The sequence below is a fragment of the Rhagoletis zephyria genome, unplaced genomic scaffold, assembly GCF_001687245.7.
Source record: "Rhagoletis zephyria isolate East Lansing unplaced genomic scaffold, Rhagoletis_zephyria_1.1 Rzeph_scaffold_00127, whole genome shotgun sequence".
Classification (NCBI taxonomy): Eukaryota; Metazoa; Arthropoda; class Insecta; order Diptera; family Tephritidae; genus Rhagoletis; species Rhagoletis zephyria.
In genome coordinates this window covers 169,350-184,615 of record NW_016157211.1, presented here as the reverse complement: position 1 = coordinate 184,615, position 15,266 = coordinate 169,350, and the positions used below count along the sequence as shown (strand labels likewise).

Genomic DNA, 15,266 nt, shown 5'->3' with positions numbered 1-15,266 from the left:
AAAGATATTTAGGGGAGTTCCACTCGAGCAACTTGTACACAAACATACAATTTCTTGCAGCAATATCATACTCTCTAATCCCGTAGACATGGCATGTAGCATTATTAAATGCTACCTCAATTTTATGCGATGACACCGAGTCTAGCTTGCTATATACGAGCTCGGAGTAAGTTATCAGTGGAACAATGAGCTGTATGGCCAAATTTCGTTTAATTTCTATTGGGGTAAATGACGCAGATATTTTTAAACTGCGTAAGGTAGCATAAACACTACTTACCACTTTGTTAATATGGTCGGAAGCACTTAACTTAGAGTTAACTACAAATCCTAAATTTTTAACTTCGTCAGTAAACTCCAAAGCACTGGCTCCAATACACAGTCTAGGAATATCTTCGACATTTACAGCATTACTACTTATTGGCAAAACATATGATTTAGGGCATTTAGAAGCAAACAGTTATCACGGGCTCACGTNTGATTTAGGGCATTTAGAAGCAAACAGTTATCACGGGCCCACGCAGAAACAGCAGACAAGTCATAGTTTATTTTAAAACATAAATCTTCTACCAGACCAATACGGCTTGACAAGTACAATTGGATATCGTCGGCGTATGCATGCACATTCACAAAACGACACACAGAAAACACGTCATTAACAAAAAGACTAAACAACAGAGGGCCTAGGATAGATCCTTGTGGAGCACAAGAGGTAACAGCCCTACACTGAGAACAAGCGTTCTCTCCCTTTACTCTTTGAGTTCTTCCTTTTATATAGCTAGTCATAAGTTTCACAGCACTATCAGCAAAGCCATCAAGTCGTCTCAGTTTTTGAAAGAGAAGGTCATGATTTACCATGTCAAAGGCCTTGGAGAAATCTAAAAGGCAAAGAAGGGTTAAGTTTCCTTGGTCAACTTGTACTCTAATATCATCAAGTACTTTTAGCAACTGTGTTGGGGTCTAAAGCCCGACTGCCAGGGTGATAGTAATTCATTTCCCTGAACAAAAGCAGAAATCTGTGTCGCCATCAAGGACTCGCAGACCTAGAGAAGGCAGGCAATATACTTATTGGTCTGTAATCGCATGGATCTATTGCAATTGTTTTTTTTAGCTACAGGTAGAATAATCGCTCTTTTCCATGCAGAAGGAAACGAAGCACTTGTGAAACAAAAGTTTATGATGTGGGTAAGAGTGCTAATAATATATGGCAAGGTAATTTTTATGAATTTTAACGAGATTCCATCTTCTCCTATGGCGTTAGACTTAATTTTCATAATAGCTCTCAGCACATCTAATTCATTTACTCCTTCAAACTGGAACTCTTTTTCGGGACAAGATTGATTCAGAGTAGCATCCGTAAACAGAGGGAAGTCAAAAGCTTTACTGGTATTAACAAAGAAATCGTTTATTATATCGGGATCAATAATACAGTTTGATTTCATTTTCCCATGTACATTAAGTTTTTTAATGTAGCGCCATAGATCTTTGGATGGAGGCAACGGATTTAATTTAGTGTTGAGGTACAAACGCCTCGCCTGTCTAATGATATCAGTAGCTTCATTCCGGGCTACTTTGTATTGGCAAAGAACGTAGATAACAAGAAGGGACAACTCGTTATAATTGCGGCGAAAAGTGCGCAACAGGGGGTTGCCTTCTCTTTTGCCCTAGTGCGTTTTTTGATTGGATGAAAAGAGAAGGCACGCCCCTGTTGCGCACTTTTCGCCATAATTATAACGAGTTGTCCCTTCTTGTTATCTACGTTCTTTGGTATTGGCACCAATTGAAGTCGGTATTATTTCTTCTCCATTTAGCAAGCAGTTTGTTTCGCTTTCTTATTGTAGAGCGAACCTCCTTAGTATACCACTCGCAAGATGAGTTTACAGCACGAACAATACGTAGAGGAACATGAAGATCAAACAACGAAATCAAATTACTATTTAAAAATTCCAGTTTACTATCAACTGTCCGAAGACATCGCACATCATTCCAACACACATTAGACAAATCATAAAACAAAGCACTGGTATTTAAAGAGTTTAGATCACGATCCATAAAAGATACATTAACAGTTGGACGACAAAAAGCCAAATCTACTGAACAGAAAATTAAATCATGATCGGAGATAAATGTTATTTGTTCAAATTTCAAAATATGGGCCAAGTTGGAGGTGATAAAAAGGTCTAGCAGACTAGAGTTAGAATTAATGGCATACCTCGTCGGCATAGTATTATTAACTATCTACTACGTCAAATGTTGTCAAAATAATGAAAACGGGTTGTCATCTGGTGCCATTTGCGTTTGTTGTCATATATCACCACGCATGGTCATGTAAAATGACAGCCAAGTGAAAACGGCCCTCGCCGCTAATGTAGCAGCATTTCACAACATGGTTGCCACTCGCCAACATTTTTTTCTACCAAAATCTCTTAAGAAAAGTTACCAAAAGTTACCAAATCTTCACTACCAAAATCTTCACTTCTTCACTGAGTAAAAAATATAGTGAATAAAACTGCTATATTTCACAACAAATGTGTATATACTTACAGCCCGTTTCTGTGACTTAATAAATTCAATATTTTTATAATATAGGACTCCCAGTTTTAGCACAGAAGTTTAAATCTATTTTCTTGATAAATTATCAAGATTGAAAATGCTATTGACAATTATAATATTTTTTTTTTATTAGAAAATATTTTTCTTACAATTAATTGTTGCATGTGCCGTTTTCCTCATTTTCGTTGTTGCTGTTTCCGACAGGGTAGGAGTATGATGTAATGTGGAGCGATTTTCCATCATCCCTTGTCAAATTTGGTTTGGAGACAAACCGGTTTCGATGTTGTGCCAATTGCAGTGTCACATTTCGTTCGGAATGTGCCGATATTTGCGACTCACGGAATAATGGCACCGGCACACAAAAAAAAAGTTGCGGGTGCTTTTAACCGTCCGTTTGACTCGTACAAAATTTCGAGGAAATTGCGAAAATTGCAAATTTTTTTACTATTTTTTCGCTTTTCCATAATTTAGTGAACGTGTCAAACGGACCTCAGATTTGAATTCAGTGGGTCGAAATACATGTCGGTAGGTGGGTCTAGTAAAAAGCACGCGACATTTTTTTTTGTGCCGGAATAATCAAAACGATTTATGGGCGTTACCGAAAATTCCCAGATGGCCACTATTAAAATGTGAGATGGTAGAACTCAAAATTTATCGCAAAATATCGAAAGTTGTTTTAGAAGTGCAGCCCTTGGTGCTGCCACTGGAATTGAAATATTTCCAGTATTCGAATATAAGATGACTCTAATTTTATCGAAGTAATTTTGTAGAAGTGTCAGTAGTGCTGCCACTGAAACTCGAAGGGCTTTTATAATTACGCACATGCAAAACATAATTCATTTCTTTCTAGTAATGCAAATAGATATTTAGTTGCAAAAGTTACCAAAATGAAATAAAAGTTACCATGTTACCAAACCGTTTAAAAGTTACCACTTTTGGTAGAAAGTTACCAATTCTGGCAACCATATTTCACAATCAAAATGCATTTGCCAACATGTTGATTTCGTTTGCCATGCGGNCGTTGTTGCTGTTTCCGACAGGGTAGGAGTATGATGTAATGTGGAGCGATTTTCCATCATCCCTTGTCAAATTTGGTTTGGAGACAAACCGGTTTCGATGTTGTGCCAATTGCAGTGTCACATTTCGTTCGGAATGTGCCGATATTTGCGACTCACGGAATAATGGCACCGGCACACAAAAAAAAAGTTGCGGGTGCTTTTAACCGTCCGTTTGACTCGTACAAAATTTCGAGGAAATTGCGAAAATTGCAAATTTTTTTACTATTTTTTCGCTTTTCCATAATTTAGTGAACGTGTCAAACGGACCTCAGATTTGAATTCAGTGGGTCGAAATACATGTCGGTAGGTGGGTCTAGTAAAAAGCACGCGACATTTTTTTTTGTGCCGGAATAATCAAAACGATTTATGGGCGTTACCGAAAATTCCCAGATGGCCACTATTAAAATGTGAGATGGTAGAACTCAAAATTTATCGCAAAATATCGAAAGTTGTTTTAGAAGTGCAGCCCTTGGTGCTGCCACTGGAATTGAAATATTTCCAGTATTCGAATATAAGATGACTCTAATTTTATCGAAGTAATTTTGTAGAAGTGTCAGTAGTGCTGCCACTGAAACTCGAAGGGCTTTTATAATTACGCACATGCAAAACATAATTCATTTCTTTCTAGTAATGCAAATAGATATTTAGTTGCAAAAGTTACCAAAATGAAATAAAAGTTACCATGTTACCAAACCGTTTAAAAGTTACCACTTTTGGTAGAAAGTTACCAATTCTGGCAACCATATTTCACAATCAAAATGCATTTGCCAACATGTTGATTTCGTTTGCCATGCGGTCAGCTGATTCTAGCTACAATACCGACCGTTTAGCTACAAAAAAAAAAAACAAAAATGTAGATCGATAGAACTTTTCACGTTGATTTCAACCATATCAAAATTATTTGGGGCAAGTAAAAAACAAAGAAAATATAACAGATTAAACTTCAACTTTCCTATTTTTTATGTGTTTAATATCTCGGAAACCAATTCCAAGGTAATTTGAATTTTTGACTTAAAAATATAAAAAAATCATAAAAATTATGTACATCAACTAAAAGATAAACTAATCATCTTTATTCTGGCATCATTAGTTTTTTAATCGGTTATGTAAATCATAAGATATTGATATTTCAATATATCGAAAAATTTTACTTAACCTCCTACATCTTCTTAATTTTTACATGCGCTAAAAAATTTTGGTAAGATTGAAATCAGCATGAAGAGTTCTATCCCGTTACATTTTTGGTTTGTCTATAGCTAAAGGGTCGGTATTCTACACTTTTTGTAAAAATTTAACTTCACATTTGACATCAGTAATGAAAACGGAATGTCAATCATTTGACACCGAAATTTGACGACGGTCTTTGACATGCACTGCGGTATCGACATTTGGTCAGTTTTTAAAATGTAATGAAAACGCATTTGACTCCAAATGAACAGCTGCCAGATGAAGGCAGTTTTTGATGTCAGTGATTTTGACCTAATGAAAACCAGCCTTTAGTTTTTTAGGTTAATTTTAGTTCTGAAAACTTCTTTAAATATTCGTCTATAATGATGCATTAAAAAATAAATTATATTTTAAACCTAAACAGAGCCGACGTTACATGACGAAGCACTACGACTGGTCTAGCGCCCTAAAACGCTTCATAAATTTATTTTAACAATGCTTTCTATGTAATAAAACCTCATCTTTCGATTACGATGTCTTAAAACAATACTAAAAAGTACAATGATGGTGAAAAATTACAAATAAATTATTTTTGAAATTTCATGGTTAAAATGAAAAACGTTTGGAACATAGCACTATCAGATAGCCCGTACAAAAATCTATTGAAATTAGAATACCCATTTTTGTCTGCTTCCCAGCGAGTCGAAAACTAGCTTGTTTTGCACCACTAAGCGCGCCTGGGATATTTGGCGCAAACGCTCCATATTAGTGTACTTTAATATGTTTATAACTTAAATAATTAAAAATACTTAATTTCCAAATATCGAACTTGCATTAAAGTAAATTCACCTTTTTTCTCTAACAGGTACTACATTTGCATGTGTTCGATTATGACCGATTCTCACGCGACGATTCCATCGGTGAAGTTTTCCTACCACTATGTCAGGTAATCGGATTTGTTCGCCTTATTATACATTGACTTATTGACTGCAGATACATATCATTGCACCTTTCAGTTATACATATAGAGTACTACATTATTATGTAGTTTACACGATGTAGGGAACAAAGGTGGCGCCGTCAGCGGTACCGCTACTTTGGTTTAGTCAATTTTGACAACTCTCAAGTAAAAGTAAACAACGCTTCAGAAGCTCTGAAATTCACAAAAATTACCGTTTTTTAACATTTTATTTATAAATTTTTATTGCAAATCATATATTTTTACAATCGAAAAATTAAATATTAAAAAAATTACTCCTTGACAGTTTATTTTATCCTCCTATTCGGCTTTGTTTACTTTTTCTTAAGAAAAATTATCGTGGCCAGGACGACGCAATCTTATATTCCATTATTATTGTGTAGTTTTTAGGAATTTCATAAGTAACACAGCACATACATATGTATGTATTATGCCTGAAACTAGCCATACACGACGCACTTGTGTTTACGATCGGTATGCGTTCGATCTTCAGAGGGTAATCATCTGTCACAAACAAGCGGATGACGTAATTGCATTTCTGTAGTTTATATATTACCTTATTTATATCTACGCCAGAAACGCATTAACAAAAACCCGATTTGACTCAGCACACATTTCTTTCAATCTTTTAAACCTCTGTCTGTCTTTATAGCGCACTCCATGAAACCCTATTCTAAAGTAAACAAAATCCGCTGTTTTTATTCGACATTTGTTTGATAATAAGTTTGTCAGAAAATGGGGGCAAACAATAATTGAAATTTATTACATACATATAATATTAATTCAAATAAAAAGCGGGCTGTATTAAGAAAATCATCCCTTTTTGACTGATGCGTTTACACGTGTTTTCTAACCGATGTGAGAAATAAAGAACCGATTTAAAAACAAATGCCAGAAAAAATCACTTTTGAATTTCAAAGCTTATTGAAATTTAATTTTTAATTTTAAAATGAATTTTTAGCAATAAATGACATATATATATGATCAATTGAATTGAAATACTAGAAAACATCTTATAGTCATTTAGTATTTTATTTAAATTTTATTACAATTGTTTCGATATCTCATAGACATCGTCATCAGACAGAGTCAGAATTTCAACTAAAACTAAAAAAAAATGTGATGTGAATGCGTCAAATGGAAGAAAAAAAATTCGTTGACCAATACATACATAAGCACAATACATATGTACATACATAAATACAACACTAGTTTACTTTAAAATCAAGAAGAGTGAATATAGAAGAGAAATGGACCTACGTCGCTATTTACATTGTTTTTCCTGTGTAAATAAATGGGCATAGATTCCAAAATGTTTAGGCAGTTGCGATTTAATTCAGAGGCGATTAATTTAAAATTATTTTTATTGCTTTTATGCTTTTCCAACAAAATATGTTCTGCCAGGCCACTTTTATATGGTTCGATATTTTTTATACTATTTAAATGTTCTTTTAATCTAATTTTTTAACACCGGCAAGTTTGACCTACATAAACACAATGACAAGAATCACAATTAGCTATATAGACACATGGTTTTTCAATACTAACACATTTATCTTTTGTAGAACACAACAATGATTTTAATTTCGTATTATATAGACACATGGTTTTTCAATACTAACACATTTATCTTTTGCAGAACACAACAATGATTTTAATTTCGTATTACTTTTTGGAGCTAACAAAATATTTTCTTTCTTTAAAACATGAAAAACAACTAAAATTATTGGAATTGTACAACATAGAACAACGGTTTATATCATTTTTCTTTTCAAAAAACGAAGATACAAGACGTTTTGATTTGCGTTTTGAATATTTATCAATTAATCGATCTATGGTTGACGTGGTGTAGCCATTAAGATTTGCGATACGAACGATTGTGTTTCATTCCGCAACGAACTTCTCTGTATTTTTTTTACAATACGGGCAACTATTTTTTAAATATTTTCATTTTCGATACTTTTTTATAAAAACATGGCTAATTCTATAACAAAAACCCAAAATTCAGAGTTCCAAACCGTGTGCAAAATTAAAGAAAATTCGGCAAAATTTCATTCAAATATTGCACATTTTATTATTTTTTTTTTGTTGAAGGTGTCGCACATTTTTTCCATATAAAAAAATTATAAAACATTATTTTATATGGAGAAAATGAGCGACACCTCCAACAAAAAAAAATTGCTAAAAATCAATGGTAAGTCCTAGCTTCCTCATACTTGCACTTTATTATACTAAAATTGAATGGGCTTTTTTCTAGAGAGCGTAAATAAAAAGTGCAATATTTCAATGATCGTTTGCAGAATTTTCTTTAATTTTGCACAAGGTTTGGAACTTTGATTTTTTGGGTTTTTGTTGTATCGTTAACCATATTTTTATAAAAAATTATCGAAAAATAAAATACTTAAAAAATAGTTGCCCGTATTGTAAAAAATTCGCTGTACCTAAACTTTATTGACTGACTGTACATAGGAAAAACAATGTAAATCGCGACGTAGGTCCACATTTCTCTTCTCTATTCACTCTTCTTGATTTTAAAGTAAACTAGTGTTGTATTTATGTATGTAATATGTAGTGTCGGCCGCTGTGGTGTAATGGTAAGCAGTGCGCGCTTCCACTCCACAATGCCTGGGTTCAAGCCCAAGTCAAAGCAACATCAAAAATATATAGAAAACGGTTTTTTTTCTTAACAGCGGTCGTCCCTCGGCAGGCAATGGCAAACCTCCGAGTGTATTTCTGCCATGAAAAACAGCTTCTCATAAAAATACAATCGCCGTTCGGAGTCGGCGTAAAACTGTAGGTCCCTCCGCTTTGTGTGACAACATCAAGGCGCACGCCACAAATCGGAGGAGAAGCTCGGCCAAACACTAACATATGTGTAAGCGCCAATCTATTATTATATTATTAATATGTATTGTATTTATGTACGTATTGGTCAACGCATTTTCTTTCTTCCATTTGACGCATTCACATAACATTTTTTGTTTTAGTTTTAGTTGAAATTCTGACTCTGTCTGATGATGATGTCTATGAGACATCGAAACAATTGTAATAAAATTTGAATAAATTACTAAATGACTATAAGATTTTTTCTTGTATTTTAATTCAATTGATTATATTTATTGAAATTTGGTCTATGCATCCGTTTTGAATCACTGCGAATTCAGTCAAAGTACTTATGTATGTGTCGATATAAACACATTTTTCAATTTTATTTTTATAATTGTCACTTTTTGTTTTCCAAATGGCAGGTTCTTGTTTAATCAAGGCTTTTACCATGTTCTTCCGCGATATTTACAGAACTAAGATGCAAATTTTTTGGAGTAGCATCGATACATCGATGGTTTCCGATATTTTACAATGTGTTAGGCCGTAGTGAAATTAAGAGAAATTTCATCTTTTTCAATTCCAATCAATGCAGCCTTCTGTATTGTAGTTAGAGAAATGCATGTTTCCAATATTTACTTATACATATCGTCGTTTAAAGTGCAAAACCACGTATTGTGGTTCTGCAAAACCTCGCAATTGACATTTGTGCCAAAAATGAGATTTGGTCACCGGAAGCTCCTGGCATCAATACTCATCCATTCATACCAAAACATTGATATTTAGATAACAAAGGTAGAGATATTTAGAGATAAAAGAGAGCCGTTTTGTAATAACGTAGGTTTCTTCTTCTTATTTGGCGCTGTAACTGCCTAAGCGATTTTGGCCGAGTTCAACAAATTACGCCAGCCGTTTCTATTCTGTGCCAACTGACGCCAATTGGAAATGCCAAGTGAAGCGAAGTCTTTCTCCACTTGGTCTTTCCATCGCAGTATGGGCTTTCCTCTTCATTTGCTACCGCCCGCGGGTTCCGAGTTGAATACTTTCAGAGTTGGAGCGTCGGAGCCCATTCGAATGACATGACCAAGCCAGGGGAGCCGCTGTATTTTGATTCGCTGCTCTATGTCTATGACATTATAAAGCTCATACAGCTCATCATTCCATCATCTGCGGTACTCGCCATCGCCAGCGCGTAAAGGCCCGTAAATCTTCCGAAAAATCTCCATTCTTCTGCGCCATATACCAACACATATACCAACAATGATGAGGGACTTATAGAGTAGAGTGTGGTTTTCGTGCGTCGAGAGTGGACTTTACTCCTTAATTGCCAACTCAGTCCAAAGTAGCACTTGTTGACAAGAGCGATTCTGGGTTGAATTTCGATGCTGACATTATTATCGTTGTTAATGCTGGTTCCCAAATAAACGAAGTTCTATAATTTCGCGAAATTATAAATATCAACAGTGAGGTGGGTACCAAGGTGAGAATGCGCTGGCTGTTTGCTTGATGGCAGGAGATAATTGGTTTTGTCATCGTTTAGCACCAGACTCATTCGCTTTGCTTCCTTATCCCACTTTGAAAAGGCAGAACAGACTTTGTGGTTCTTTCTACCGATGATGTCGATGTCATCGGCGTACGCTCCTGTAAAAAAAAATTTCTGGGCGGTTAAGTTCTGCAGCTGTTATTGTCTTCTCCAGCATCAAATTAAAGAAATCACATGAAAGGGAGTCGACCTGTCTGAAACCCGGTGCTGGTCGTATTTCTCCACGTCATTTTACACAGCCGTATCAGTTACGAGGGGATGCCAAACTCAGACATCGCGGCATATAGGCAACTCCTTTTAGTGCTATCAAAAGCGGCTTTGAATTCGACAAATAGGTGGTGAGTGTCGACCCTTTTCTCGCGCGTCTTTACCACTATTTGGCGTATTGTGAATACCTGGTCCAAGGTGGATTTGTCAGTTCTAAAGCCGCACTGATAAAGCCTTAACAGTTCGTTCACGACGGGCTTCAGTCTTTCACACAATACGCTCGATAAGACTTTAAAACCTATGCTTAGTAGGCTGATCCCGCGGTAGTTGGCGCGAATGGCGGGGGCGTCTTTTTTTGTGGGTTGGGCAGAGCAAACTTAAATTCCAGCCGTCGGGCATGCGTTCATCTGACCATATTCTGCATAGGAGTTGATGCATGCACCTTATCAGCTCCTCGAGCCGTACTTGAATAACTCAGCTGGCAGGCTGTTAGTGCCAGCAACTTTGTTGTTTTTCACGCGCGCTATTGCTAATGGTACCTCGTCATAGTCAGGTGGTGGAACATCAGTCGCTATGTCGCCATTTTTGATATAACAAGAGTTCAACCTGGACTTAAAACCTTCCGTAAGTCGCCTAACTCTCTGACAAATTTTTTTTGGGCGTTTTTCTTGTCGGCCAGAATTTCAACCTCTTCATGCTAACGTATTTCGACCTCTCTCCTTTTATTGCGCTTTGCGAAAAAATGATTCGCAATCCGAGTTTTTATGGTCAATTACACCTGAAATTTCAGATTTTAACAGTTTGTAATGTATTTTTAGTCGTCGTCATTCATATAAGAGAAACGTACCTAACGGAGGTCCTCAACCTGTCTATGGCCACTCTCGTCATTCCAGACATCTGGAAAATGGGGAGAGTGGTCCCACTGCTCAAACCGGGGAAACCAGCNACCGGGGAAACCAGCCAACAAAGGAGAGTCTTATCGCCCGATAACTCTCCTTTCCCCGGTAGCGAAGACACTCGAGGCCCTGCTGCTCCCGTACTTCACGAAACACCTGGCGAAGCATAAACATGGGTTCCGTAAAGTGCATAGTACAGCAACAGCACTTAACGCCATAAACACTCGGATAACTCGTGGCCTAAACCGAAACCGCCCCTGTGAGAGAACTATTCTAGTAGCGTTGGACCTGTCCAAGGCGTTCGACACTGTCAGTCATTCAACGCTAGTAGAAGATATAAAGGCCTCCTCACTCCCACACGGACTCAAACGGTGGTCGGCGAATTACCTGAGTGGTCGACACTCGCCAGTCATTTTCAGAGACAAAACTAGCAAGCCACGTAAAATTAAACAGGGGGTACCACAGGGTGGTGTCCTGTCCCCGATACTGTTTAATTATTACATCTCAAAGCTTCCTCAGCCACCAGAGGGTGTTAATATAGTCTCCTATGCTGACGATTGTTCGATCATGGCGTCTGGGAATGGAATTGATGACTTGAGCTCGAAAGCAAAAGGTTACCTCGCCGAGCTTTCTCACTTCTTCACTGCAAGGAGCCTTGCCCTATCCCCTGCGAAATCCTCGGCAACCCTTTTCACCACCTAGACGAAGGAGGTCAGACTGCAACTGGGTATTAACGTCGATGGCGTAACAATACCGACGGTGAATAACCCGAAAATCCTCGGAGTTACCTTCGACAGTCTGCTCTCCTTCTCGGCGCATACAACCACCATTGTCAACAAAGTACACAGCCGCAACAATGTCCTCAAGTCGCTCGCCGGCAGCACTTGGGGCAAAGATAAAGAAGCNCTCGGAGTTACCTTCGACAGTCTGCTCTCCTTCTCGGCGCATACAACCACCATTGTCAACAAAGTACACAGCCGCAACAATGTCCTCAAGTCGCTCGCCGGCAGCACTTGGGGCAAAGATAAAGAAGCGATGTTGGCAACATACAAGGCAATTGGCCGGCCGGTTCTAAACTACGCAGCGCCCGTATGGTCGCCGGGGACTAGCAGGACGCAGTGGATGAAGCTACAGACCTGCCAAAACACGGCTTTACGAACTGCGACAGGATGCCTCCTGATGACGCCCCAACACCACCTACAGGACGAAGCCCAGATGCTCCCATTAAAGGAGCATAACATAATGCTCTGCAAGCAGTTCCTTGCAGGGAGCCACAGACGTGGCCATCCCAGCGGACAGCTGCTCGCGGAAGAGCCCTCGCCACGGCACGTCAGGAGGCATCTTACGAACTGACGGACGAAGACCAGAGGTTCATCAAACAACCTCTGGACCCGTCAACCTACCGACAGGCCCTGAGCGGCATTCACAGGGAATCAGTCTCAAGTTATGTAGACTCCCGCCCTGTGTATGCCGTTCTAGGCACACAACCACCGGACGTGGACGGGACAAAACTTTGTCTGCCTCGGGGGACCCGCACTACAATAGCCCAACTTCGGTCTGGCTATTGCAGCAGGCTGAACTCCTACTTGAGCAGAATCAACGAGGTTGTGCCCAACCAATGCCCGGCATGTGGAGAGTCGCCACATGAATCCCGGCACCTCTTCACATGCCCTGAGAACCCCACTCAGCTAACGCCCCTGTCCCTATGGACATCCCCTGTGGAAGTCGCACACTTCCTGGGCCTCCCCCTAGCTTAAACTGACGACAACGTTGATGGATGAACCGCCCCGAACGGGGCTTAGTAGCCGCTACAACAACAATAACGCAAGAGCCGGGATTGAGTATATCCGCGCAACTGTAACTGAAAACCCAGCACAACGACAATACCCCATTGCATCCCAAGATAGGTTTCTCTCTCCTGTAAAATTTGGGCGGCCTCATATACGAGGTTTACTTACTTTAAAGTTTAAAGGTATACAAAAATATATACCCTCGTTAGGTCGCCGGATACCAAATTTACAAGGCCTGATTTTGTTGAAATTGTAGAAGCCCGCATAATGAGGATTTTCTATCACAGAGCAATATATTTTTCTCAGACAGGTGGTCGGTCCTTTTTTAATCGTTAGGTTAGCATTCTCAAAAGGAAGCCTGCGTATTTAATACTAAATTCGATGTTTAAAACATCGCGGAAACTGACATCGATGTATCGGCAATTTACCGATATAATAAAATTGTGCACATCGATGGAAAACATAGAATTTTGTACCGATATTATCGATGTTAAAAAAACATCGATGCATGGTTTGCATCCCTATACACAACGCCATACACGATAAATTTATGTGCAACTTAAGGTACGACCGCACTAGGCGACGCTACACGACACTACACAGCGGGGCAAAATATTATTTGCATGAATTCTTATGGAGCATACCGCACTACGCTGCAGCGGAGCTACGCGACGCGACGCTGCGCGGCAAAGTTGACCAACTAGGCAAAAATGACGCGTCGCGCAGTTCCGGTGCCGCATACTGCGGTATACCTAGCGGAACGACATAACATTTCGTACTATATTTTTAACTTAAAGTAATTGGATTTCCAATTGTGAGTGAATAATCACATGCATTTCATTCAAGAAGAAAATTTTATGTAAAAAAACATAGCATTTGAGGAGAATTCGTCAAGGAAAATAAAAATAAAAGGCATTAACATTACATCAGCGTCACTGGCATCCATCTTGTTAGAAGTGTCGTGCCGCTGCAGTTTCAGTGCGGTATACCAAAAAGTGTAGCGCCGTGTCGCGTAGTGCCGCTGCAGTGTCGCGTCGCTTAGTGCGGTCGTACCTTTAATCTTCCAGCGAAGCGCGGTAGGTTGTTAAAAGTCAGTTCTTATCTTGGCACGGCAGTCAGATCGGAACTAACTTCATTATTTATATTTCCTTTTTATAACATTTAGCTTACCTCTAAATTCTAGGAAGTGTACAGATTAGGTGTTTTTTGATGTGAGCTTAATTCCATATTCCATGCTTAAGTTATAGGAACTATGGAGCTTAGGTGTTACTTGATGTACGCTCCCTATTTGCTAATATATCGATGACATATTTGACACATTTGCCTAAGTGATTAAATTAAGTTGCAATTGTTTACATAACTTAGTATTAAAAATGAACTAATTGCTAACGGGTCATTGCTATATTAGACACATATGCCTAAGTGGCTCACTGAAGTTATAGATGTTTATTTAACGGGTAAGTACTAGGGGTGAATGGTGGCGTTAAATCAAAATCTCTCGCCAACATGGATTCAAATGCATACAAGGCATTTACACGATCGTAACACGAGTGCTTCATATATGACAGTGTGATATACATACTTTTTAGCATCATTTATATAGGTATGTGCATAATAGTCGTGTTTTCTTGGGTTATCTAGCTCAGTATCGCGATCATTTCTCACGGAAACGATCTGGAGCATACTAATATCGGCATTAATTTTATACTACTATCACGATGAAGAAAAAATGATTCAAATTAATTCACTAAATTGGAGAAGAGTATAAGCAAATGAAAAAATACCCATTTAAATAAATATTTAACATACACAGACCTATTCTGCGTTGGTAACACATACATTGTTTCCGGTAAATAAAGTTCCTGCCAATTTTTAAACCGCATTCTACGCACTCTTGTAACCGGTAAATTGTGTTACTATCTCATAAGAAGGAAAAAAAATATTGCCCCGTGATATATACAACACCAGAATCTCTACAAAACTTCCTAGTTGAATTGGCGAATAAATTAAAACGTTACTTCCTCTTCCTCTTTTACCAGCATCGCGGCCCGCGTTGAATATTTTCAGAGCAGGAGCGTTTCTGTCCATCCGAACGACATGGCCAAGCCAGCGGAGCCGCTGAATTTTAATTCGCTGCACTATGTCTATATCGTTGTAAAGCTCACATCACCGCCATCCAAGAAATGCGATGGACGGGGCAAGGTAAAGTAAGCGTGAAGCCTTGCGACGTCTACTACAGTTGCCATGTAAAGG

At 38.4% G+C, this 15,266-nt stretch overlaps 1 protein-coding gene across 17 annotated transcripts in view; it reads left to right on the top strand.

Annotated features, from left to right (window-relative positions):
* Syt7 (Synaptotagmin 7) overlaps positions 1-15,266 on the top strand; it is a 432,298-nt gene that overhangs the window by 268,051 nt on the left and 148,981 nt on the right. For all 17 annotated transcript variants that reach the window (XM_017636960.1, XM_017636913.1, XM_017636938.1 and 14 more), the window contains one exon: positions 5,641-5,721. In XM_017636960.1, coding sequence (XP_017492449.1) covers positions 5,641-5,721 — 81 coding nt within the window. The remainder of the gene's footprint in view (positions 1-5,640; positions 5,722-15,266) is intronic.